This window comes from Falco punctatus (genome assembly GCF_963210335.1).
Source record: "Falco punctatus genome assembly, chromosome: 2".
Lineage (NCBI taxonomy): Eukaryota > Metazoa > Chordata > Aves > Falconiformes > Falconidae > Falco > Falco punctatus.
Window position 1 is genome coordinate 4,628,271 of NC_137581.1, and position 24,638 is coordinate 4,652,908.

General features: G+C 40.7%; 1 protein-coding gene across 2 annotated transcripts in view; it reads right to left on the bottom strand.

Moving 5' to 3' along the window:
- Positions 1–198: 198 nt before the first annotated feature.
- The window catches only part of RSF1 (remodeling and spacing factor 1), a 63,386-nt gene continuing 38,946 nt past the window's right edge, over positions 199–24,638 (bottom strand). For both annotated transcript variants that reach the window (XM_080374786.1, XM_080374787.1), the window contains 9 exons: positions 23,317–23,421; positions 21,612–21,691; positions 16,666–16,720; positions 15,261–15,370; positions 12,232–12,299; positions 11,184–11,391; positions 8,710–8,933; positions 6,423–6,614; positions 199–4,581 (listed from right to left, as the gene is read on the bottom strand). In XM_080374786.1, coding sequence (XP_080230912.1) covers positions 4,010–4,581; positions 6,423–6,614; positions 8,710–8,933; positions 11,184–11,391; positions 12,232–12,299; positions 15,261–15,370; positions 16,666–16,720; positions 21,612–21,691; positions 23,317–23,421 — 1,614 coding nt within the window. In that variant the 3' untranslated portion in view covers positions 199–4,009. The remainder of the gene's footprint in view (positions 4,582–6,422; positions 6,615–8,709; positions 8,934–11,183; positions 11,392–12,231; positions 12,300–15,260; positions 15,371–16,665; positions 16,721–21,611; positions 21,692–23,316; positions 23,422–24,638) is intronic.

A 24,638-nucleotide genomic window follows, 5' to 3' on the forward strand; every position in this document is an offset into this window, starting at 1 on the left:
CGAAGTAGTTCAAATGATAGATGTGAAGACAAATCAGAACAAGTTTACCACTACCATACAATTTTTCTTGTGTGAACATACAGTTTTTCCCCTTGAGGTTCTTTGAGTAAGGTCTCTTGCCAAGAGTTCAGACACAGCAATTAGAAAACAGAAGCGAACAGAAAACCAGTCCAACTAAGCTATATAGCTCCCACTGTATGAAGAGTAACCAAGATGCTTTAATGCAAAGAAATCTTGAAGGTGACACACTTCATAAATAAGCAATTTGGAAAAAAGCATCTGTTTCTCTCAAGTGCTGTTAGAACAGAGCAATCCTTTCATTAAAAAAAAAAAATATCAGGAAGATGTGGTAATTTTATAATGTAATTCAACATGTACAAAATCAGACTATCAAAGACTTGATTGTTCAGCACAGTTCTTCCTACAAGATTTCAACACAAAGGGGTTTTTTGGTAGTTCGGTGATGTCATTTTCCATTTTAAAATCAAGAATATGCTCAGGTTTAGACGACAGCAACTGTGGTGAAAATGCGTTCTTAATTCCACCACCCTTCCAGTCAGATTAACACACTGCATTAATTACAGAGCAGACCTACTGTGCATTTTGTGTCGCTTACAGTCACACAAGCTGCATGCAAGAAAGCAACGAGCCATCCTTTATCTTGGTGACACAAAAAAAGTCCATTCCTTTGCTCGATTTATAGGTTCTTCCCCTCACCAATGCTACTTAAACTGCACATAGTCTGAAGAGTTTGCAGTTAAAAAAGACAAAGCTTTTAGTGACAATCTGGGTGGAATAAACAAGAGTTTGTTGAATAAATGCTTTGTATGTTCAGCCAATAGCTGCTTGTTCTTGTAATTTTACATCCATTATGTAAAAAAAATAATAAATCCCTGATCAGTTTTCACTCGTTTTCTCATATTTGAGAAATATGAGGTTTGAGCTTTCTGTTACTCCAAAGCCACACCTGAAGATCACTATTCAAAGACATTTAACTTCACGACGAGTACAGAAGAGCACAACATTGTCAGGACACCAGGAAGACACTTCCACTCTGGAATCACCTACTGTAACAGCATGAACCCTGCACGGCCATCAGCTGGCCTCATGTCAGAAAACATCATCTTTCCAACTAGGAGCCTGTACATTTTCCACCGAGCAGGAAACCTTAGAAACGAGAGAAATAGGAGTTTGAAAAATGTTAAGAATTTCTAGGGCACTGTTTTGCCGTTTTTACTTGCACGACATTCCCGCTGGTCTAAGGGGAACTGCGGATCCTGTGGGGAGGAAGCTGTCTCAGGCACCAAAGGTAACTTCTTAGAAAAGTTGTTTTTGAAAAGCGACCAATACAAAGTAAAACTTGGTAACAACTTGTCATTCTGCATTTTTAAAATTTGAAGCTCCTGATGTAAGCATCAGCGCTCCAGTTCTGCTTCCTGGTCTTTCCTGCTTTTACATCACTCCCTAACTCAGTACTCAGTTTTTTCCTGGTTGGTATATTCGCTATTGTAACTCTCTTGTATTTTCCTACATTCACAATTACCTGCCCACCAAGTACTTAACATTTGAGGTTGATTCTACAAGCAAGAATGTTTGCTACAGCACTGATCAGATACTAAAAGGCTCCATCACGTATCAAAAAAGATTATGGCACTGCCAAAACAAACAAGAAACGATCAGCTGCACAGCATCGCTGCACGTTAATCAACAGTTTACACTGCAAGTATTAAAAATGCTCAGCAACTATTAACATTGAAAAGTGGAAGCCGTATGTTCTTGCTTGTTTTAAAACACAAGTATATTAGAAATGTAGAAGCTCTACATTTATGCATCACCTAAGCAAAGAAAAACACTAGAGTAGCTTAAAATGCTACATATGCTTTTAAGAACTCATTCTAAACTTCTGTGGCTTTTCATTACCCTGTTATAATCTGCTCATGAAAACTGTTAATAGTTAACATCAGTAAGGTGGAAAAATATTTAATCTTTAATGGAATTAAGTTCTCATTTAGAGAGAGTCATTTCTCATTTTTTAAAATCACAAGCTTGCTTAGCACAGCAGATAATGAGCGAGTTCCATCCTTTTGGATCTCTGCTGATTCTAGTTTTATAGCGGGGTATGTGCACTGCTAGAATCCAAATGAGTACGAGTCATGGAGTGGTTCTGATAGAACTCGCAGAGAAAGAGGTGGGGAAACAAAACCAAGATTTTTCAAGGCCAGAAGGTAGGTAATTTCTGAATCTAGGTTTTCTAAAGAGGTATTTAGTAAAGGCCTAATGCCAGTTTTATTACAAGAAAACAGAAGTGCTTAATGACTGACTAGTAAATACAATATAATAGAAGGGAATCAGGTGGGGCAGGAAAGGAGAACTCACTCCTCAGTGGCAGCAGCAGTTTTGGTGCATCCATTGCCGGCAATGGACATAAACACCAGTCAAAAATCCAAATCTCAGAGCAAAAGGATTAATAGATGTGACCTTTTTGGATTTCAGTATTTGGCAGATCTGTTTGAGCTGTCTGTGTGCTACAACATGTACAAATGCTACAGCCTGCATCTTAATTCAGAATAAAGAGAAAACTGAATGCTACCCAAAACAAATTTCAGCTCTGCTCTTTATGTGCCCCACATTGGTGAATTGTTTTTCTTTCTTTTGTTGTCTTTTTGTCTTTTTTTTTTTTTTCCTCCCTTGAATAAAAGCACATATCGCTTCATGTCCACTCAAAAGTTAATGAGATGTCTTGGAGTCAAGCGTTTTCTCTCAGAAATACTGCCTTCTTGAAATCAGTTGGTCACATGAAAATTATTAAAATGTATTTTAAGAAAATTCTAATGGCCAAAGGCCAACACTACATTCAAAACCTGCTAATACATCCAGGCAGATAAGTAAAATCAAAACAAAAACACACACAAACCCCAAACAGAAAACCTCCAAAAGGAAAACTGTTCCATTTGTTTACTTCAATTTGAAGTAGATATTAAGGACATGAATGGACCAGTCACGGTTTATTTGAAAATCCCTCAATCCTCTGATGCACTGTCATTCTGTGGTCAATGCTGTTTGTACACACATATTTCTTTCAGAATACTCCGACAGATGGTGCGATTCAAGTGGCCGGGCAGCTACCGCAGGGTTCTTTTGTCTGTAAAAGTTTGCAGCACGTCAAGATGCCATCCAGCTTACAGACTACGTATGTCCTCCCACTAGACACTGTGCATCGAAGACCATCTGATGAACTATGAATATAACTCATGGCTAGTGTGTTTCGACTGTCAAAAACTTCATTACAGTACACTTTACTGTACAAACACTTTAAAGGATGTTTATTAGGAAAGTCTGCAAGTCATAATGGATAGTAGAGTTCTTGTTTATGGTACCTTCTTGGCCTCTAATAATTCTGTTTGCCTCCAGTATTAAAATCAAACTGCTTCCATGAAGGTGATTACTAAAATGAGCTATGGTATGTTAACCTACAACTCACAAAATGCGACAGTACAGACATTAATCTTTTTTTAACTGTCTGTTAAGTTGTAATCTAAGTTGTGAACATTTAAATATAATATATATCTCATATGAAAAAGCTAAAGCACAAGTGCTTCTGCATCCCCCCACCCCACCCCTTGAGCCAAACCCACCCCAGTTCCGGTTTGGGCCCTGACTGATTTGGAATGCTTTCTTAGGCCACCCATTTCCACAAATTTGTATGCACTCAGGAAATATAAAGTCAAAAATATACAAATCTCTTGTTGTTATAAGGTTTTTGTGAGTGAAATTACCCAGGACCATGGACTTGGAAGGAGAAGGGGGGGGTAAGAGAGGGAATTTACAGCAATTAATCTTCAAAGTTCAAAACTGGTCACTTCACAGAAAGACTGCAGGACTGGTGAAATTCTTGCTTCTAAAAAGTGATACTGTAGTGGAGAATTTTCTAGGAAAAATAAAACAGCTTTTAATAACTGGCCCGCTGGTATGAGCTACCGTGGAATAAATTAGCACAAAAATGGAAGTCTTATAACTGTTCACTGTTACAGACGTAATCAACAAGGTCAGTCACTCTCAAAAGTTCGTCTTCGTCTTCCTCCGGCCCTACTGCTTCCTGCCCACTCCCTGTCCCATTGGGCGCCAGGCTGGCGCTGGCTGTGCTGTCCTTGGGGGGCTGGGTCTTCTCGCTTGGCTTGCCAATCAAGTTCTCAATGGTTTTACCTGGGCTCTGTCCGTTGGTGGAAGGCAAGTCCACCAGGCTGTAGTCCAAAGGGCTCTCTACTTTCCCTACGTTATCAAAGTCATCTTCGTCATCGCTTTCTATCCGGTAGCAGTGCTTCTTGGTGTTGTCTTGAGGAGCCTGCGGTGCTGGCAGCTTATTTGCAGGAGCGGGGTTTTCTGCGTCGTCATTAGCATTTTCGCAGTTATCTTCATCGTCTGTTTCAATTCGATTCAGCCGTTTGCGGACAGGCCTCCCTTCGTCTTCCTCATCCTCTCCTTCCTCGGAGTAGTCATCTGTACTTCGCCGACGTTTTTGAATTAATCGCTTGGACTCCTTTGTGGATTCATCATCTTCAGAGTTCTTAGATGTGTAGCTCTCTGGAAATAAGCAGCAGACTTAAAGCCATTAGGAAAGCTGAACGCAACCAAAACAATTACACTTTTTTATTTTTATTTTTCATCTTTCACACTCATTAAAGAGCCATCTCTCTCTCACCGCACACCTTTCTGTCTCCTTCCCCAGGTTCCCCAACCATGTCAAAACGCTTGCTTTCTGTTTACTTTTAAATAAACTGCTCAAAGCAGCAAAGACCAACCATTTGTTGATATTCTGTTTCCAACCTGAGGAGTGCCAGAGGCTTTGGAGGCAGGTGTGTTTCCCCCTAAAGGCGGTAACTGCATTCTGGGAATAACGCAGAACTGTATCTCTAACCTCACAGCACACACACCCTTCCAGACACTCAGAGCCCAAATAACAACTGCACTATCATAAAAAAGATATAAAAATATATACACACACACACGCGCGCACACACCCACCCCACACACACCCCCTTTAGTATGCCCTCTGCCACCCCAAAATTACATTCAACTTTCTCCAAAGCATATGAACACCGCTGAACTGTCACCTGAAGCCTGCTGCCCTTTAATGGGACACTTTTTTTTTTTGGCAAACTGGAATATTGCCTACACAATGACAGCCTTTACACCGACCTTTGGTGGCTCAGGTGAGAAAAGACGGAGACTGAAAAATCAAATGGCAAACACCACTTGCTGCCTCCTTGTGATTTCCATGAGAAACGCATGTTGATTTGTCATTTTAAAGGTTATCATTTAGTGTAGGTTCTCGTTGATAGAGACTGTCAGAGTTCCTGTACTTTCAACGTAATTACGTTTCCAGTAACACCATTACATATTTTATAACACGCTGTGGGAACAGCGGGAGAGTACTGGAATGGTGCTAAATGGCGCTGATTTGAATACGCAAAAAGCCAGTACCAAGAAATACCTGAGGAAAGGGGATTTCCTGGAGGAAAGACACTGTCAGCCAGGCACTGTTTAAAGTTACAAGTGCAGGCAGAGAAAACTCAGCCATCACAAAGCAGATTCTTAGCAGAGGGCCTATAACTCGTACTCCTGAGAGCAGACTGTCTTCAAGTATAAGATCAAGTTTTTGAGATACTATCGGTTGCATTACATGTTTCCCTTCATCTAAGAGGAACCTCTAACACTCCGTAAACTCAGGCCAGCACTCCCAAAACTTACCTACACACCAGAGGCACCCGGCCTGTCAAGCGTGGCTGGTTTTCTGAGGAAGCCTGGCATCCATTGCCACCCATACCACTCCGTGTCCCTGAAAGCTGGACCTAAGGGCTCATAAGCTGGGCACCCAGAATGCAAAGCACCTGAAGTCAGTGGGTAAAAACTTTCGTAAAAACTAATTTTACATCCAAACGCACACCAGACGCTCATGGTGTGACTGACGTTACTGAGGGCAGGCTTCCTCTGCGCTTATCACAGCTCCTTCAAACAGGAGACCCAATGAGTCTTAACCACCAGCACAAATACAATCAGGGCACCAGATGCAACACCCCTTCCCTTTTACAAAAGAGAATCTTTAAAGGCTCACGGGAAGCAGCTCTGTGACCTCTTAACAGAAAAGTGGTGAAACAGTTACATTGGTGCCCACTTTGGAATTCCAGTACTCCGGGGCGCACACAGTAAATTCAGACCTGGATGTCAGGATTAGGGACAACGAAGTGACTGTACCAGTGCATCATGAAGTACTAGTGGACTGTTTCAAAAGGAAACAGTTGCTCAGAAACATCAAGGAACTCGAGAAAGAAGATTCTCTGAAATCTCTGAATTACATACAGTTTTCCCTTCATGCTAATACTGACATATACCAGCTCCTCCAAACAGTGGACTATTTATTTTACCTTCACTATCTGAAGTGGAGAGCCTGCGTTTATGAACTCTTCTTAACTCCTTCCCATAGCGGACGCTTTTCTGTGAGCCATCACTTTCTGAATCTTCCTTATAATTAACTTGTCTCTTCTGATTCCGTCTTGATCTTCTCCTCCTAGTTTCCAGGTAATCATCATCACTGTAATCTGTGTAATCACCACTCTCTGTACAGAAGAGAAGAGTCACGCTCATTATTCCATTAAAGCTAGCTGGCACAATTTAGATCAGCTTTAGAGCGGCACCTACAAAATCATGCGCTCTGCCAGCACAGGAGAGTCTCAACCATCATCATGCCTCATTACCCTGAACCATTCCAGGCTCATGCATCAGTTCCCCCATTCATTGCCAGCATAGAGTTACTTGAATTTAAAATCTTTTCACAAACCCTTTTTCTGTCTCCCTCAAACTCCTCCAGAAGGCGACTTCCTTCCACTGTTTTTGTTCCCTCATCTCCACTGGTGCCACAGATGCCTCCTCTACAATTCCTGACGACAGCTGGAACAACCTTACTGAATTGGAGTTGATGCACATTACCACTGACAGTGGAAAGCGTTTTACAAATTTAGAGAAACTGTACTGTTCTCAAACACTTTTAGGAATAGGTAGATGAAAAAAACCTGACAAGATGAAACTCCAGGTAAGATAAGAGTTACTGAATTTGAATTAACAACAACAGTCTCACTTGATTGTGTTTGCTTAAAACACAAACTGTACAGAAGAAACTTACCATCATTCACAGTTCTTCCTGCACCAGTGTACTGCAGCTAGTGTCTTTAAAAATTATGTTTATTAACATCAGCTAAAACCAGTGTTGAATCAACTTTAGCTGCTTTTTCACTGAGCTGTGCCAGAACAATTATCCCAAGATACATTTCTATACGTCACATACTGTTCCTAAGTTAGTGATTGCCATGAGTCACAGATCAAAGTGGCATCCTCTTTACTTCCTGAAATATTAGAGAATCACAGCAAGTCAGCAAGAACCACCACCTTCAGAGAGGAACTCCACCTCTGGAGACCAAACCCACAGCCACTCACAGAGTACCTCACTTCCTTAGCTCAAAAGAGGCTTAAAGCAGGATCCTGAGGGACAATAATGGGGGTAAAACACAGGAACACGCAGTCAAGACTGTACTTTTAGATATATATGGAATGATACTGGAATCAACTGGTTTTATCTCAGATGTGTGTCCATCAGGAAACAAACAGTTGCTCCTGTGCATTATAGGACAGGTGAGCAATCTCTTTTAACTTCTGCTGGTACCTACACTGAAAACAGCTTACGATCAGCACAAAGATGCACTTGGGACAGGGAGACAGCAACTATTTTAAGTGCATATAGCTGTCTTCAGCTGGCCGTGCATGCACCCTTCTTTTGGAAACCAGTACTTCAAAGCAACTTACTCCAACAAGTTCATTGTCTATATTCTAGAGAGACAGACAAAGCACTGGCAAGGTAACACGCTGCAGTAAGTTAATGCTCCACTGTACTTAGTACCTTAAATTCACACAAAAATAAGTGGTTGTATTTCTGGCACTTTCTAGGACTGGGCCTCAAATGAAGCAGAAACAGAGAGTCTTCAGAGAAAGATGATAATCACTAAAAGGTTTAAGTATTGCCCTTAGGTTCCATTCTCATGCCTCAAACTGCAAAAAGAAAACCACTTAGTTGAAGGACAAGTAGAATAAAGTAAATTGTTAGGTTCTCCTGTGATGCGAGAGTCTTCAGTTACTAAAGATCAAAAAGGATAATCATAGAAAGAGAGATTCAAGGTGTTATTGCTTGCTTTCTAGCCTGCCAGAGAACACAGAATGCCATACAACTGAAGGAATTTTCTTCCACACAAAGCGAGGGAAAACGCTTCCTTCAGAAGCTTTTTCAAAAGGTATTTGGAAGGTCTTCAAGTAGCTGCAAAGAAGTTAGGTTTTGCCTCCATCCTTTCTCTTCCCTGCAGTCATGTGCCAAACAGGCAGGTATGGAGTAGGTGAAACTATCCACAAAGGTGGCCTTTTGAATCACAGCATAATCATTCCTTTAAATACATAGCTACTTAAAATACCAAGGACCTAGAACTCAACACCAGTTTCCTGCAGAATATTCACAACAGAACAAGTAGCAAACGGCTTTACAGCAAAGATGACATCTGACCTGACCAAAGCAAGCAAACAGGTTAGTGTCAGTTGTGACAGGAAACTTGAGACTTCTCTTCCTCTCTCCAGTACAGTGTACTTAATACATCTAAGGCTTCATACACTCACCAGATTCTCTGCTCGAATTGTCCTCAGAATCTTCATCTTCATCATCTTCAGAATATTTTTTCTTGACTGTTTTCCTTCGTAACCGCCTGCTTTGCCTCATCGGCCTGGAGAGGTGTCGCCTGGATATGCGGGCACAGAACTCTGAATCACTGTCTTCGTTTGATGGTGGGTCATCTTCACTTTCATCTAGATTTTCTTCTGATATAACAAACTCATCCTGAGATCTGTTCCAAGAGAGAGATATCAGAAACAAAGGATCAAAACAGTACTGGTATTTTACAAGCGATACATGCAAAGTAAATATGGTCTTACACAAAAAGCATACAGATCTTATAGTAACAATGTGGAGCAAAGACCCAGAGAGAGAGCAAGCTGCCATCACCGACGTTAGGTTTCAGCTGTATACTTGGGATGTAGCTTTACTTACGGCATGACATTACACTGCAGATTAGAACAGCAGGTGAACACAAACACTGTCAAAGTGAGACCGCAGGTGACATTTACACAGGACAGATTCTACTGTTCATGTAGCGCACTGCAATGTAACACCTGCGTAACAGTAACTATGGGTGAGCGTCACCTGAGGTGGGGGAGGGGAGAAACACCCACCATGCTTGAGAGGAGACAACCTCCCCTTCACAAACCAAGCACTGTCCTACGCAATTTCTGAGAATATCGTGTCTTCACACAAAACTATTGCTCTTGTGCAAAACATGCATCTCACAAACTTATCAGCTTGTAACGCTCCCATCATTTCAAAAGTGAGCCAATGCTTTTGTAACAACTTCAGCACTGAAGGTAACAGTCACTTGCTGTCCTGGTTTCAGCTGGGATAGAGTTAATTCTCTTCTTAGTGGCTAGTACAGTGCTGTGTTTGGGCTCTGATGTGGGAACAATGCTGACAGCACACTGATGGTTTTAGTTGTTACTGGGTGATGTTTATACTAAATCAAGGGCTTTTCAGTTCCTTGGGCCCTGCCAGCCAGAGGGCTGGAGGGACACGGGAAACTGGGAGGGGACACGGCCAGGAGAGGTGACCCAAACCAGGCAAAGGGATATTCCATACCATAGGATGTCATGCTGCGTATATAAACCGGGGGAAGAAGAAGGAATTGGGGGACATCTGGCATTATGGTGTTTGCCTTCCCGAGTCCCCGTTACGTGTGACGGAGCCCGGCTGCCCTGGGGATGGCCGGACACCTGCCTGCCCAGGGGAAGCGGTGAATGAGTCCCTTGCTTTGCTTTGCTTGCGTGCGTGGGTTTTGCTTTACCAATTAAATTGTTCTTATCTCAACCCTGGAGTTTTACGTTCCTTTCTGATCCTCCTCCCCATCCCTCTGGGTGAGGGGGAGAGAGCAAGTGCCTGCGTGGGGCTGGGATGCCAGCCGGGGTTAAACCACGACACTTGCGTTTGGCCACCAGCCAAACATAAATTCCAGTGTAACATCCAGAAGGCATTCAGTAGAGGATGGAATTGAAAATGCATGAGCACCCTTTAACAGATCAATGCACTATTAATTCTGTGAGATTTTTGCACGCTGCATTCAATGATTGGCAATTTCCAGCATATTTAGCTCAGCTGTTCAGGGTGTCGCTGAAATGTCGTCAGCATGGTCACAGGTGAAAAACAAAGCTCAAAATTTGCATCTGTGTTGTATAGCCTATCCATACACTTAGTAAATTGACTCAGTGACTGGTGTAAGGCTTTACATGCTGATGTAAAGCTGACTGGTGTAGGGCTTTACATGCCTGGACCTCATGCTCAATTATGTTTCTTCCTTGAGGAGTAAAGGATGTCTAAAAATTATTAAATTTGTTGATGTTAGGAATTCCCCAGACTGAACAATGAGGAATTCCATGGAAAGAGAGTTTCAGTTAGGCAGAGCCATACTCATTTAGCGTTTAAAGCTTCACAAGCCATGTATTTGTTTTCTACAGTATAAACCATTTCTTTGGCTGCGTCTCCTAGAGAGCAGGAATGAAGAATTGATTTCAGAATTTGCATGTCAATTTCTGTATGCTGTAAATGGGGACATCTTACTCTTCCAATTTCTAAATGCAATCAAGCCCAATAAAAATCCCATAAACTGGACATCTTTTGAAAAGGAACAAACCAGCTTCATTTTAGCTACATCTTTGTGTAGGATTTCTGCCAGCCAGTCACAACAGTCAGAGAATGGAGGCTGTCGGGCTCCTTCACTAAGACAACTGTAGACAGAACCCCACAACAAGGCCTCAAACATACCAGTAACATTTGCAGAACATGTTTTACTTAAAATACAGACTGGATGATTTCAGCGCATGGATCCAGAGTGCATTTTTTTCCAGTACAATGACGTTCCCCTAGGCCAGGAGGACTTCTGCTGGCACTGTGCAGTGCTGTTCCAGCACTGGGCGCAATGCTCCTAATGATTGTTTCAGGGGCAGCGCACAGTCAGAGAAGCCTGTGGCCATAAGTTAAATTGCAGACCTACCCATCACTGATCTTGAATTCGTCCTCGCTCTCTTCTTCATCCAGATTACTGTCACTGTCCAAGTCATTTAGTCGCCGTCGTTTCTTGCGTCGTGCTGCAGCAGCCCGTTGTGGTCGCTTGTTTTCTTTCCTTTCTTCCTCTAAGATTGTGGAAATGTCTTTTCCACGGTGACCTGTGATATTAGACATGTCTTTGCCTCTGCCAATGCCTAGATTCAGTGATAGAAAAGGGAAAAAACCCACAAGTTTATTTTTTTGTTTAACTTGGTACATATCTTTCTTCCATGCCTCTAGCTTCAGTTTGTTTTCTGTTAAGCAGAATATTGTTTTGTCATGCAAGACTCTGTCTGGAGCGTTGTTTCTGACACGCAGCCAGAGCTGTGTGGTCATTTGGAAATACTGAGGTGCACACAGAAGACAGCAGATAAGTGTCAGCATTCTGATACTCAACCCCAACCTACATTATTACTAAGACCAGCACAAATCAGCACAAATCCATCTCTCTCTCTGAGGATACTGCTGAAGATCTCTCTTTCAATCCCCTGTGTTGCCTTAACAGACAATAAAGAACATAATTTCACTTTGTTCATGTTCAACTGAGAAGTGCTTACAGATCCACATCCATATTTTTAAGACTGTTTTGTAGACCCAGTCTTTAGGGGGTCCAACTGCGGACCAATTTATAAGCCCAATTTTTACAGGGGACAAAGGTCAACAGTGCTAGCAGTCACTCCAATCTCAAATCCAAAACTTTGCAAAGTTATTTTACGGGTTTTCTTGTCATACTTATTCATTGTATTCACATATCAAAACATGTACAAACCGAATTTTACTAAGACCACCAAATACTTTTTGGCATCTTTTGGCAGCCTGGGATGGCCATTCCCAAGGGAAATTACTTGGTTTGATTCAAAAGAGGACAGCAGTAAAAACTGTAAACTACAAAGCTTAAGCAAGAGGATTATATTTGCAGCTTCTCATATCAAAATAAATTTGGTCTCGATCTTATCACCATTGCAATGAAAAAAAAAATAACATCAGAAACATACCTCCTCCATCAGCCTCCTTGATATCATCTTCAATTGCCTCATCAATTGCCTCATCAAATTCATCAAACCTAAAAGTAACAGCTTTCATTTACCACTTTAAAGTGAACCCTTATTAAATTATATTATAAAAACATAACTTCAAAATCTAAAACCACTCTAAGAAATCATACTGTACAGACAACGGGCTGGCTGGATGATAAAATAACCATTTTCTAAAGGTGTGTTTCTCATTTCTATGTGCTAGCAGATTATTTACTATTGCCTGGCTGTCTTACTCTTGATTTATGCAAGCACAAAGCCACTTTCGTTTTACATGACATACCATTGAGTTTAACGCTGTATAATTTGGAAGTTCTTTAAGTTGCTATCAGTGGCATTTTCCACACAAAGTATTAGTCATTTTTTCCCCCCACCTTTTATTAGATGACATACGCACTACCAATCTGCAAAACAGACTTTCTGAAAAGCACCTATTAAAGTTAAAGTGAAATTATTCATCCTGTCTACGTTTTCCTTGAAAAGTTATTTCAGACTGCTTCTTTCTCCTCCTAAAGCTGACAGTAATTATACTTTTTTAGATAGGCAACATCCTAAGCTGAGCTGATAAAACATACTGTACACAGCCATAATATAATGTTACATAATTAAATAGGACAAACAAGAGCAAAATATTTGAGTATGTTTGTTCTGCAGCAGCTTTTATAAAACTGCATAAATCTCTGCATGATGAGTAACTCATCTAAAGGGAACAGCAAATGGAGGGAAAAGGATTCAGCCCTTTCACAGAGGTGACTTCAGTTTGTTTCTTCAGTTACGAATTCAAATCCCGTACAAACAGATTGTTACCTGTATCACCAAGTAGATGTCTTGAGACATAAAAGATGCAAAAGTACAAGTTTTAGTAACTAATATAAGAAAGACATTTTATTTAGATGTAAGGTTTTTTCCTTCTTCTTTTTTAAAAACTAATTTTTTGGGGGGGTATTTTTTAAAGATACAAACAACTAATAATTGGACAATACTTTCATTAAAGATTCAGTTCCTCATTCACAAAAGAAAGATCGGAATTGTATTTGTCTTGGTCCTCCATTGTAACCTTCAGCAGAACAAGAAAAGAATAAATCTGATATTACTCTCTACTCCAATAGTAAGTATAAAACACTTTCCTTTAAAAATATGGTGAAGGATTTCTGGTCTCTTTCTATTTCCTAAAAACAACTGGATGTCACGTTCAAGGCAGCTTTACACAGCAAGGAAGTAACTCTGAAATTACTCCATCAATAAGATTAGTTCCACGTTACTCAAACACTATTTTCCCTCCACGCTGCTCAAAAGAAACCCTCTTCCAAGTGTGAGAAATCACTTAACGCTTTCAAATCACTGCTAACAAATAACCAGAGCTCAAACACGACCTGACAGCTGCTTGTCCATTAGGTGTAATGGAACATAATTTCTTCTGCTGCTGCTTTATTCATAATGCAGATTTTTTGCTAACCTGCTCACAAGGGGGCTCAACAGATGACTCGAGTGATACCAAGGGATTACATATCTTTGGAGAGCCAGAATGCTACACAATACAGATTTGCCTGTAAGCGGAATAAGACATTTAGCATTTATTTTCCCCCGCTGACGAAAAGCATACAGGATTCTCAGTGACACTAGCAGGACTTCACTGCGGACAGATACATTTGAAATGACACACTGACACGTGTAATATTTTCACCAGCTCAAAGTTACGTGTCTGATGGAGACCGTAAGAAAGACTCTTATTGTTCTGTATCAGGAGATTGATTTTTCCAGAACAACACTATAGGAAACATTATTTCCAATAAAAATTATTGTCTTTGCACAACATGTGTCCTGCTGAAGTTGTGCCAGATACCCCACAGGCAAGGGGTTTTTTTTCTCTCCTCGTCAGATGCTGCCTGACCTGTCACGAACATAATAGCAAATCTATATAATCTTGCCTGTGGCATCACGTTCCTTACAGAAATACTTAATTTCCCAAGGCAGCAACAGCATTTTCATTAGTGTGGCTTCTGCTGTTAATTTAAAAAGTTACTGAAAATCAACAGCTAAGCAAGGTCAGACAGTTTTCTGAACAGGCTGGAAAACTCAGTGTACACAAACACCACGCCTCTCAACAGCAAAAGCAGACTGACTGCGAGTTTTATCATGGTTATTGTTGGAAGGTTTTGAAAGTTGTAATGCTTTGATTTTTTATGATAATGGTCTACACAAAGCAAGTACAGGAAAGGTAGTACTTTTTTTTTTTTTATATTCCTAATGCAGCTAGGACAAAAAACCCACAAACTCTCAGGCAACCACATTCCTCTCTTATCCCAAAAGACAACCTACTTGCCTGGTGGACTGAAGAGAATATGGAGCATCTCAAGGTATTATTTAGAAAACAGTTTATAAAACACCTTCATAATACACTGAGAACAAAAGATAATATTAAGATTGTGCTGAATTTTGGAAATTTAAGTGACCTATTCTACTTTCAGAATGCACAGTCTAAAGATCATGGAATTTTCATTTACTAATTGCATTTTTATCACAGTTTCTCTCAAGAGTTACAGACCATTTTTAGATATACAGTCTTATAAATGCATTTGAAGTTTCATGCCCCTTTCAGGTAAAGAAGCCATAAGGGGCGGGGGGGAGTAGAGGGAGGGAGGAATTTAAGGCCTTTAGACACAAGCATACGCCTTCCTTTCAACAGAAAGGACAGGTATGATTCACCTGCTTTAACTTACTCCAGAAACTGCAGGAACACCAAAACCTTCTCCAGTATTCCTGAAAAAAGTACCATTTACTTTTTTTTTAAATGCATCCTCCCTTCACTATACGACCTCCTGTGTTTTTACAACCACTAAGCATAACCAGTATTCAGAGGAAAGAACGAAGACACTTTATGGGCCTCTCTTTTAAATGTAAAAGCACACAGAAGAACTGGTGGGTGCTTGCGAAAGAAAACGACAGCATGACTTTTTGCGTCTTACAAGCTACTTAAACAAGCTGCTGACCTGTAGCTTATGCATTTTCGGGTTCTGGTAGACCTCCTTTCAAGCAGCTTTGATTTTGGCTTTTTGGAATCTTTCTTCTTTTCTTCCTGGCCTTCAGGTATTTCTGGCTCCTGTTGACATAAGGCAGAAATGTCAAAGAGCTCCCTCCACACTCATCATGACTGAACTGAGAGGATATGTATTTTCCTATGATCTAGAAAGTCTGTACACCCAAGACAATACATTTTGACTTCTAATATAGTGACTTGTTACAGCAGAATTCACATGAACACTTGCACATATTGCCTCTACTGGCTACGTAATTTCACAAATACAGAGTTTAAGGGTTCAGGCTATTGTATCATTGTGTTTATAGGACAACAATGCCTCAGGTGATACCCTCGGGATTAGTAAATGCAGCAGCTGAACAAATTGTTGCTAGCATCTCCACATACTGAGCACAGGAACACCTTTACATGGTGCAATTTCAATAAAATGTCATGAAGGTTAATTTTATGGTAATGTTTCCAAGTTATTAATAATAATAATTAAAAAAATCTGCCCCCCCAGATGAATTTTTCTAATATTTGCTGCCAGCCATCGATTCTCCTGCAAGTTTGTAAAATCTGTTATTTTTCTGTTATCCAGAGACAGGGGGAGAAAGTTGGCTTTATTACAATCAGTTAGAGTGGAAAGACTGTGTTTAAAACAAAAAAACATTTCATTTTAAACTCTCATGCAAGGAATAGAGATGATATCATTTCGGTCAAAGACATCTAGCTAAGACTTCAAGAGAATCACTTTAAAATGTATTTAAGAAGCGAGAAGAGGCTGTTCTCCACATGAATAAAAACACTTTTCCTCTTCTGTAAAGGGAAACCATGTAAAAGCACCTGTTAATAAAGCACTAAATGTTTACAGTTTTTAACCAGATGTGACTTCAATATACATCTGTCTGAGGTGAAATGTTATGCTTCTAATCGATACTGCTTATTCCCTCTGAATTGTAAGCCAGAAACATTTGTTTCCATCAGTTCCGAAGAAAAGCTACGACAATTAGCCCAGACCTAGATAACCATACCAGACAGCAGAGTTAAACAAACCGAATCCCACCTTTATAAACCACAGATCGGTAGAGCACTCTACTCAAACCCCAACTGTAACGGGCAGGGAGGTGATTCCGTGACCCCTCACAGACAGGGGGCTCCGTGTGGCACCAGCTGGCTCCAATAAACATGCCAAAGCTCCCTTGGTTTCTTTGCTAAATTCCGTCTAAAATGAAGCGTCTAGAAATATTTCTGGCCTGCCTATAGACTGCTTTTTCTTTCCAAGGTGCTACTAGCAGTTCTAACACGACACTGAGAAACTTCTTCCCTGAGAAGTTTGGAAAATAAAACAATAATACAATGCAGCCACAGTAACTTACCTGAGGTGGAATGATGTTCTCAATACTGATACCCACATACACCAACCGCTCTTTTCTTTAGGAGAGAAAAAATGAAAATAAGCTTACAGAAAGGCCGCACATCTCTAAAATAACTCTGTAATTAGTATCGTTTGAAGCTCTCACTATCGCTAGGCAGAAGCATCCCAAGAGGATGCTCCAACTGAAAAGTTATTTTAGTTGGAATTATGTGCTAAATCTCCTATGATTACATTTTCCTGCATGCATAATGTAAGAGATTTCCAAACAGTTCTGACAAACAACAGTACTTGAAAATTGCAGGCACCACAGAAATGATTGAATTGGGATGTAAAAAAGCAATTAAAAACACACTAAAAAATAACAATGTTGTGATCAAGATGATTTTGTCAGATCTACGGCTACCACCAACCTCAGAGGAACTGAAAAGATGAAGTGGCAATTCAAACTCACACTGGAAAAATTATGTAAAGACAGGATGCGATCCAAAACTGACAAGTGAGAGGCTTTAGACCGGGGCAGGATCAACTTTAGAAACACCAGGGAACAAGTAACTTCCTATGTGGCAATTCCTTGCCAGAGAACAGCCTGAACAAAGATCACAGTCAGCTGCTGCAGAAACACCTGTAACAACAGCTGGGTGTGTGAACAGCCTGCAGGACAGCTGAAGGAAGCCTGCCGCAGCAGTCTGCCCGTTCACACCTCGCTGCAGTACCACCTGGTGCCACCTGGGCACCGCACACACTTCCAGAAAGATGTGATCCAGCTGAAGGGTTCAGAGCTAGTCAGTAAGAGCTATCCGAGGGCAGCAGGTATGCCCTGTTGAGGAACGTTGCAAAAATAGGATAGATTGGTCTAGAGAACACCAGACTGAAGACGGGAGAGAGAACAGTACTCAAATACACGAAGGGCTCTTTAAGGAGAAGTAGGCGGTCCTTGTCAACATCACACTACAGGATTAAACCAAAGTAAGTAAAATTCAGTTTAGACATAGCTTGCCTCAGCACTAGCATCTTGTATCATCTGAATTGCCCTGGGCACAGCTCTGGCTCCTGGCCTCTCCTCGTGTCTCCTGAAGGACATGAATCTCCCAACAGGTCTCATGCCCCTCAGTCCCAGCTAGAGGTGTCTTGGATATCCTCGCACCTCGCAGACAGCACTGGGTCCTGATCTTCAGGGTACTGAGCTGAGCTTTCAAAAAAGCCATCTGTCAGGAAGGATAGCCAGGTACTGAAACAGACTGTGGTGGGTAACCAAACTGCCATCACCATAGGTCCCTACTAGCCTTTTTCTAGGAAAAAAGGGATAATTTAAACAGCTGAAGATAGCAAAGAAAGTTGGTGGCATTTATTGAGCTCTGCAAGGACTTTGAAAAGCAAGCCACTTCTCTACAGATTTAAAAATTATTTTGAATAACAGTATTTTAGACCATACACGCTGAAAAACAAGCCTGTGGGGTGGGGGGCAGGGTATGAACTAGACATTTGCCAGCAGACCTCCAGCTATCAGGACCCTGTGAAACATCACTGCAGTTGAAATGAAATCGTGCGAGAATCAATGCTAACCTTTTCTGAGTTTCTGAGCTAAAGAGTCTCAGTCAACCAGAATCAGACTTGTGAAGTCACCGTGAGTGGCTGTACGAGCACATATCACATTACACTTGGGTCTCAACAGGATGCGTCACGTACACAAGTCATCTAGACCTGTAAAAAAAATGCCTGAGGTGCACATTAATTTTACATACGTGCACTTCATATATGCATTATTTTTTGCAAATAGAGGCATTATGTGTAAAAATCTGCTTCCCAATACTTTCATTAATTTCTAAAGAATCTAAGTAAATTTTAAAAGTCTTCTGACTAGCCTCCTGCACTATACACTTTTATCCAAATAACCCTCCTGGAGAACTCTTTACTGGAAAAATCTAGCATAATACTCTTTTCATAAATAACATGAAGGATCCCAGTTCCTAAAGTAATACTGACAAAGAGTAAAATTGGATTTTATGTTGTTTTACAGCCCAAAAGACCATGAACTTTGAAAACTCAGTATTGTAATATCTAAATTGAAATTTCTGGCTGTGTATAAAAGTAATTGGTTTTGTCTCCTAATGTCAGTTCTCCAAAATGATAAATTAAAAGAAATATTCACTCATCTGAGCACTATGAGACTGGCTGAATGAGGAAGAATTTTGTCATACACCGTGCAAAAATCACTGTGCTCTTGAAAATGAATTAAAATAGCATGGAATACAACTGCTAAAACGAGACAGAAACCAGAAATGTGAGCACTTCAGTATTCAGCAAGTGTCTCCAATAGTTTCCTTCGCTTCTCATTTCTTGTAATGCAAAACATCAAAAGAGAAGAAAAAATCAGCTGTTTTTAAACATCAGTGAGGCTTTCAAGATCTGCTTTTCTTCTCCCTGGCTTGAGTACACACTGCTTAAGAAAGGAGCAAATGAAACAAGCTAGTCCTGCTGAGGTAAAGGTCTTGAAATGCAACACGAAGTATCAAACACATTCCTGATTAGTACGTAGCACACAGATGACCAACACTTTAACCTACACTTTAAACACGTGAACCAAGAGGTCTCGAACAGCAGATGCAGGTAAGCACTGACTGGTTATAAACCCTTCCTAGACAAAGCCACGAAGTATTCTCTCCTGTAAGCAGCTGCAAAAGTTGCTACAGGTAAATCATGAAAGTGTGCATGAAAAGAAGCATGAAATGAAGCACTCCACCTGATTTGGCCTGGGAGAAACCGAGAGGTAGTCCCTAGAGGGATTTTCTATAAGAAGTCTGAAAGTCTCTAACTTGAACTACAATGGTCATTCATAAAAGCTTTAATGTCCACTCCCTCTAGCTGATGGTAGGACATGATGATTGAAGTTACTGTGTACGTAAGAAATGCCAAGGTGTTGCAGTAGCACCTTGAATTGATGAATGGAGACAGAAATTACAAAGGTATGACTTTGATCCTTTGATCTATAGATTCATAAGTCAACGTTAGACCTAAAGTTTTCATTAAAAAAATATCTGTAATACTACGCTTTAGGGATGTGCTAAGAATATAGCTGAGCAGCTGAATCAATTTCAGTCAGATTCCTGAGAGCTAGAGAATAATTCAGAGAACGACAGTATCACTAGTTCAAAAAGAATGAGAGTAACACTGGTTCAAAGAATCTATAAAGTGTGTGTGCCCATGATAAGACAGTTGGATTTTTTCTCTCTGCCAAAAAGGCAACATGTAATGTGAGTTTACAGAAATATTGCTTTAAAATATTTCTATGCCCCGAACAACCAACTTGCTTTAACTTACACACCAAGGTGTAATAAGGACTATCATTTCTTTTAGCATTGTAATTCTTCAGCCTTTTTAACTTACAATTTGCTAAAACATACCACCATTAAGTTGAAAGACTTCAACTACTGTATTGTGAAATCTTTTACAAACCCAAGCTCATTTCTCTTTAAGAGACTTTTAAAAAACCAGTAAAAAAAAATAATCAACCTTATGACAGATGATATAAAACATTAGGTTCATTTGGGATGAGGATCAGATTGCAAACCAGTTGTTAAGCATCTGTTTCAGACACTGAAAACTGCTATGATACCAATGGTATGCTCTCCTGCAACTGTTAAAAAATCATATTTTTATGCAACACCAGTGATTTCAAGAAAGCAAGACAGACTGGAAAAAGCTTGCATTCCACATGACGACTGCCAGCAGAATATTTAGCAAAGTAGGTCCAAAAATGTTATTCACTAGCAATGAGTCTTCCCACTACAAAGCCAAGCAGCAGACTCAGCTCCTCTGTGTCCCATACTCCCGCACTGATGGAAGCTGTGTGTAAGCTGAGCTCACTCATAAAAATAGCTGATGGTTTCGTTCCCAATGCTACAAATTCACTAGAATTGGCAAGCCACGGGTAATTTTACCACAGCGTGATCTAGATCCACTCTGAGCAGAAGTAGCGATGTTAGGAACAGTTGGCACCTGATCTGTCACTGTCACTGTTGATGCTGCAACAGCAGTAAAAGGAGGTTTGAAGGGAGCTGACGACAGACATGGATTGTGCCCCGTGCTTCCCAGCACCGAATCACTACATCCCATGTGATATTACAGTACCTCCTACAAATACAAGACTGCTCGATTACTTTCTTTAAAAGGGTCTCGCCTTCTGGCAAAATCTGCCTCCTGTGATAAAATTCATGCAAAGTTTTGTTTAATAATGCATACAGATGTTATTAAATTATGCAGAGTTCCCAATATATTTCCTAAAAGGCACAAATCATACATACTGTCTTACACGTCCCTCATCTTCAGGCCTGAAAACCACACATAAGATGTTCCAAATATTAAGGACATCATTCATAAACGCAGTAAATTGGTCTGCATTTTGCCTTTGGTAATGGCAGGAGTGGACACAAACTTCCATTGATAGTTGTAATTTAGCTGACCCACTGCGCTACAGCAACTGCGTAATCTTGTAAATCAGCAAAGTTTAACAGAATCTAAAGCAACAAGACTCAAAAGCCACATTAATCTGGATGCCCTTTGTAACCGAAGTCAGGACTTCAGCTTGCTTGCAGCAGGAACTCTACACACGCTGACAGTATTACCAACACACACAGTTGAACCAGCCCTGAAAACAATTTAACTACTGGTATAGGAATGCCAAATTTGTCTTCAGGAAACCTTAACCAAAGTCTAATTTAGATGTATTTGCTCTCTTTTCCAATTATTGGATTTTTTCTCCCTTCTTGCAAGCTCTCCCAGCACTGCCCCACCAATAATCAGTGGGAAGTCAAAACTGGTCTTACTTGTGTTAAAGTAACTCAGTCTCGTGGCTACTTTCCTCCCCGTCCTCGGTTACTTCGACACTTGTTTAGTTACTACTACCCCTCTACACAGCAGCTTGCTGTGAACACAACCAAACAATAATACCTGCGTTCTGCGCGCTCCTTCTTTTTTAAGACAACATCCAGGTCTTGTAACTGTTCTTCTAATTTCTCACAGAGTAATTTCTAAGGGAAGGAAACACAATATTAGTTTCTTTCACAACCATTTTCATGTTAAACTAATGTTCAGACATTTCATTTGCTGTTTCTGTATTTGTCTGGAAGAAGGGCAAGTGCCTTGCTATATACAACAAGGCTTTACAACAAAGACTGCCCTCCTAAAACACATGCGCTTCACCATGAACCGCTACAGAGACGCGTCCTCCCTGTAACTGGCATTTACTGTAGGAAACAATGTGCCTGAAGCAAGTAGTAAAGATGTTGAGAATAAACATACTTTTAAATTAGTACCACATTTTTGTTGGTATTTACAGCTTTGCCTCAGGGAAACCTGAGATTACACAGACATCTACAATATACATACACAAAGCTGAGCGCTGAGCGTGTACACCCCCCGTGATATCTCTTTGTTCCTTATGTTAAGGTCTGGAGAACATGTGAGTCTGCAGACACCGCAGTAAAAAGGAGAGATACACTGCAGGATCATTTTCTTACCAAATGTTCTGTACCTTGAAACACCACATAATATTCAAGGAGCTCCATGTAAAAATGACTTTTTATGGAAAAATTGTGCCTTATTCCATGTTAATGCCCTCATTGTACCATTTCCAAGGATGATCTTCATGCTTTTACAAACTTGTCATTTTTCATGTTAAAAATTACTGAATAGCAAAAGAGTAAGGAGATGCTCCGAGCACAAGCTGCAAGCCCAAACTGTGTAAAAGAAAACACTCCTCCATATTCAGGATCATCACTACTTCGAAATGCTCCTCAGAAGACAATTAAAAATCAAGGTCCAATACAGCCATGTCATGTCATGTCCAGTGAGGCCAGCTTTTTGCAGGGCAATAGCCCTACGGGCAAAGAATTTTTCTAAAAGCAAGGAAGCAGATTGGGATCAGGCAGATTATTCTGAAAATGTGCATAAATGGTTCCCCATTAATTTAACAATAACAGCATCGCACACTCTCTAGCTTATCCTCCCAAGTAGCATCCCTGCAAAATCTTGCTATTTCACATGTACATTAAATGAAACTGGACACATGCACTTTTTTTTTTTTTTTTTGCAGAAGCTGCTTTTAACCTTCAAAAAAGTGTTCGTATTTCTCTGTTACTTGACAAGGACAACTCTGGCTTTCCAGCAAACTACACTGTGAAACTCATTAGAAACAGCAGCTTTCTCTAACTACCTTCTGAGCAAACGTCTCTGAAGGAGGAACAGCACTTCAGAAACAGTGCTTGCTTTGGCCACTGACCATCCCTTGCTGCTTACCGCTTCCCCCTCCAGGACAATAACATGATATTTCTTTTGGGAAAAATTAAGGCATTGTATTTCTAATACTATGTTAGTCTTGAGGTAATTTAACTAAAGAGGAGAGAAGACCAGCGTGGCTGGAGATTCCCACTGACACGTCAGCACATACAGTCATTCATCACTAGCACAACAAAGAAACGGAAAGGAAAACCACCTCACAAAACTATTTATATGAATGGACAAGGGGGAAGATCAGCACCCCTACCATTCATCACAGTCTATTTTTTAACAGAAAAAAAGATAGAAAGAACTACTTAAACTCCCAGCAAATCTCCACAAACGCAAACAAAGCTGAAAATTCCAACAGGAACCATACATGCTGGCAAGGTGGGCAGAACCACTCTCCATCCGGGATTATCATCAACGGAGGGCGAAGGCAGGCTGTGTGGTACCCACTGTCACAAGAGTCACACAACAAAATCTGTGGAAACAAAGCGAAGCATGGGTATCTTGGCATTCACAACATGTAGCAAGCTCCAGAACTATTTCCCCAGCCAACACAGAAGTGCTTTACAAATACTTCACTGTGCCAATAAAAAAAAAAAAAAACAACAAAAAAACCCCTGCCTCACTTATCGCTAGGCATTTCTGGGACCAGGGGTGGTTTTTATGGGGAAGTTTATGTATCGCAGTTTTCCATTTTAACACCAGGTTTCCTCTTATTATGTGTTCTCAGGCACTTAGTACTACTGGATTACGTAGACTGTGTGGCCATAATGTGGAATCTGGTAATGATTTCCAGATCACAGACTAAAGTGGAAAACTCCATCTGGACAAAATGCGGTGTGAACCGTTTCCCCTGTGCACTCGTGTCCACATGAAAGAAACCTGACCGTTTCCTCAATCCGGATGATTTTATGTCTCAGACAGCCGAGCCAGAGCCTTGCAGACTCTCAGGGGTATACAGAACTAGGCAACTACTGGAGTTCGTACTTAGCTGGGTGAAACCAGAGATACCCCTTTCCATTAAAGCTCGGGAACAAAGCTGGCATAAGCTGTGCAATTATCTACTGGAATATTTATCTCTAACATCCTAAAGGTCAAATTTTGTCTCATCCATGCTAAGCTATCTGTCACACACCTGAGAGTATGCTTATTTTGTAGACTCATAGCAGGACTGCACATTATGATGTCCCAGATGAACAGAGGAATTCATTATGATAATCTACCACCAATGAACGAGAACCATAAACATAAGAAACAGCAAAAGCCCCACTGTGCTCCTTCTGTACGGGATTTTGCTGTACTCAGTCCTCAGGTGACGGGCAGCTACGGCCAATGAGGATGATTATGTAGCTGTGCCCCTGTCACAAGACTCTGGAAAGAATACATTACACTGCTGTTTTTTTTTTTAACTTTTTATCTTCTGTATTCATTGAGACTGCAGGCACAATCTCAAAGCCTCACCCAGATTAATCCTCAGTGGGCTAAGTTGTCATAGCCTCATAAAAGAACACATTTCAGAGGTGGTAAACAGAAGAAACAACTTCCTTCTCCCCTTATTAAAGGTAAACTCACCTATTGTCATGACTTTACCACCTAAACCCCAGAGCCTTCTCCCACATACAGCCACCCCAAAGGATGATGTGCCTTCAGACACCACCAAATCTGACACAACAGCCAAGAGCAGCTCTCCCC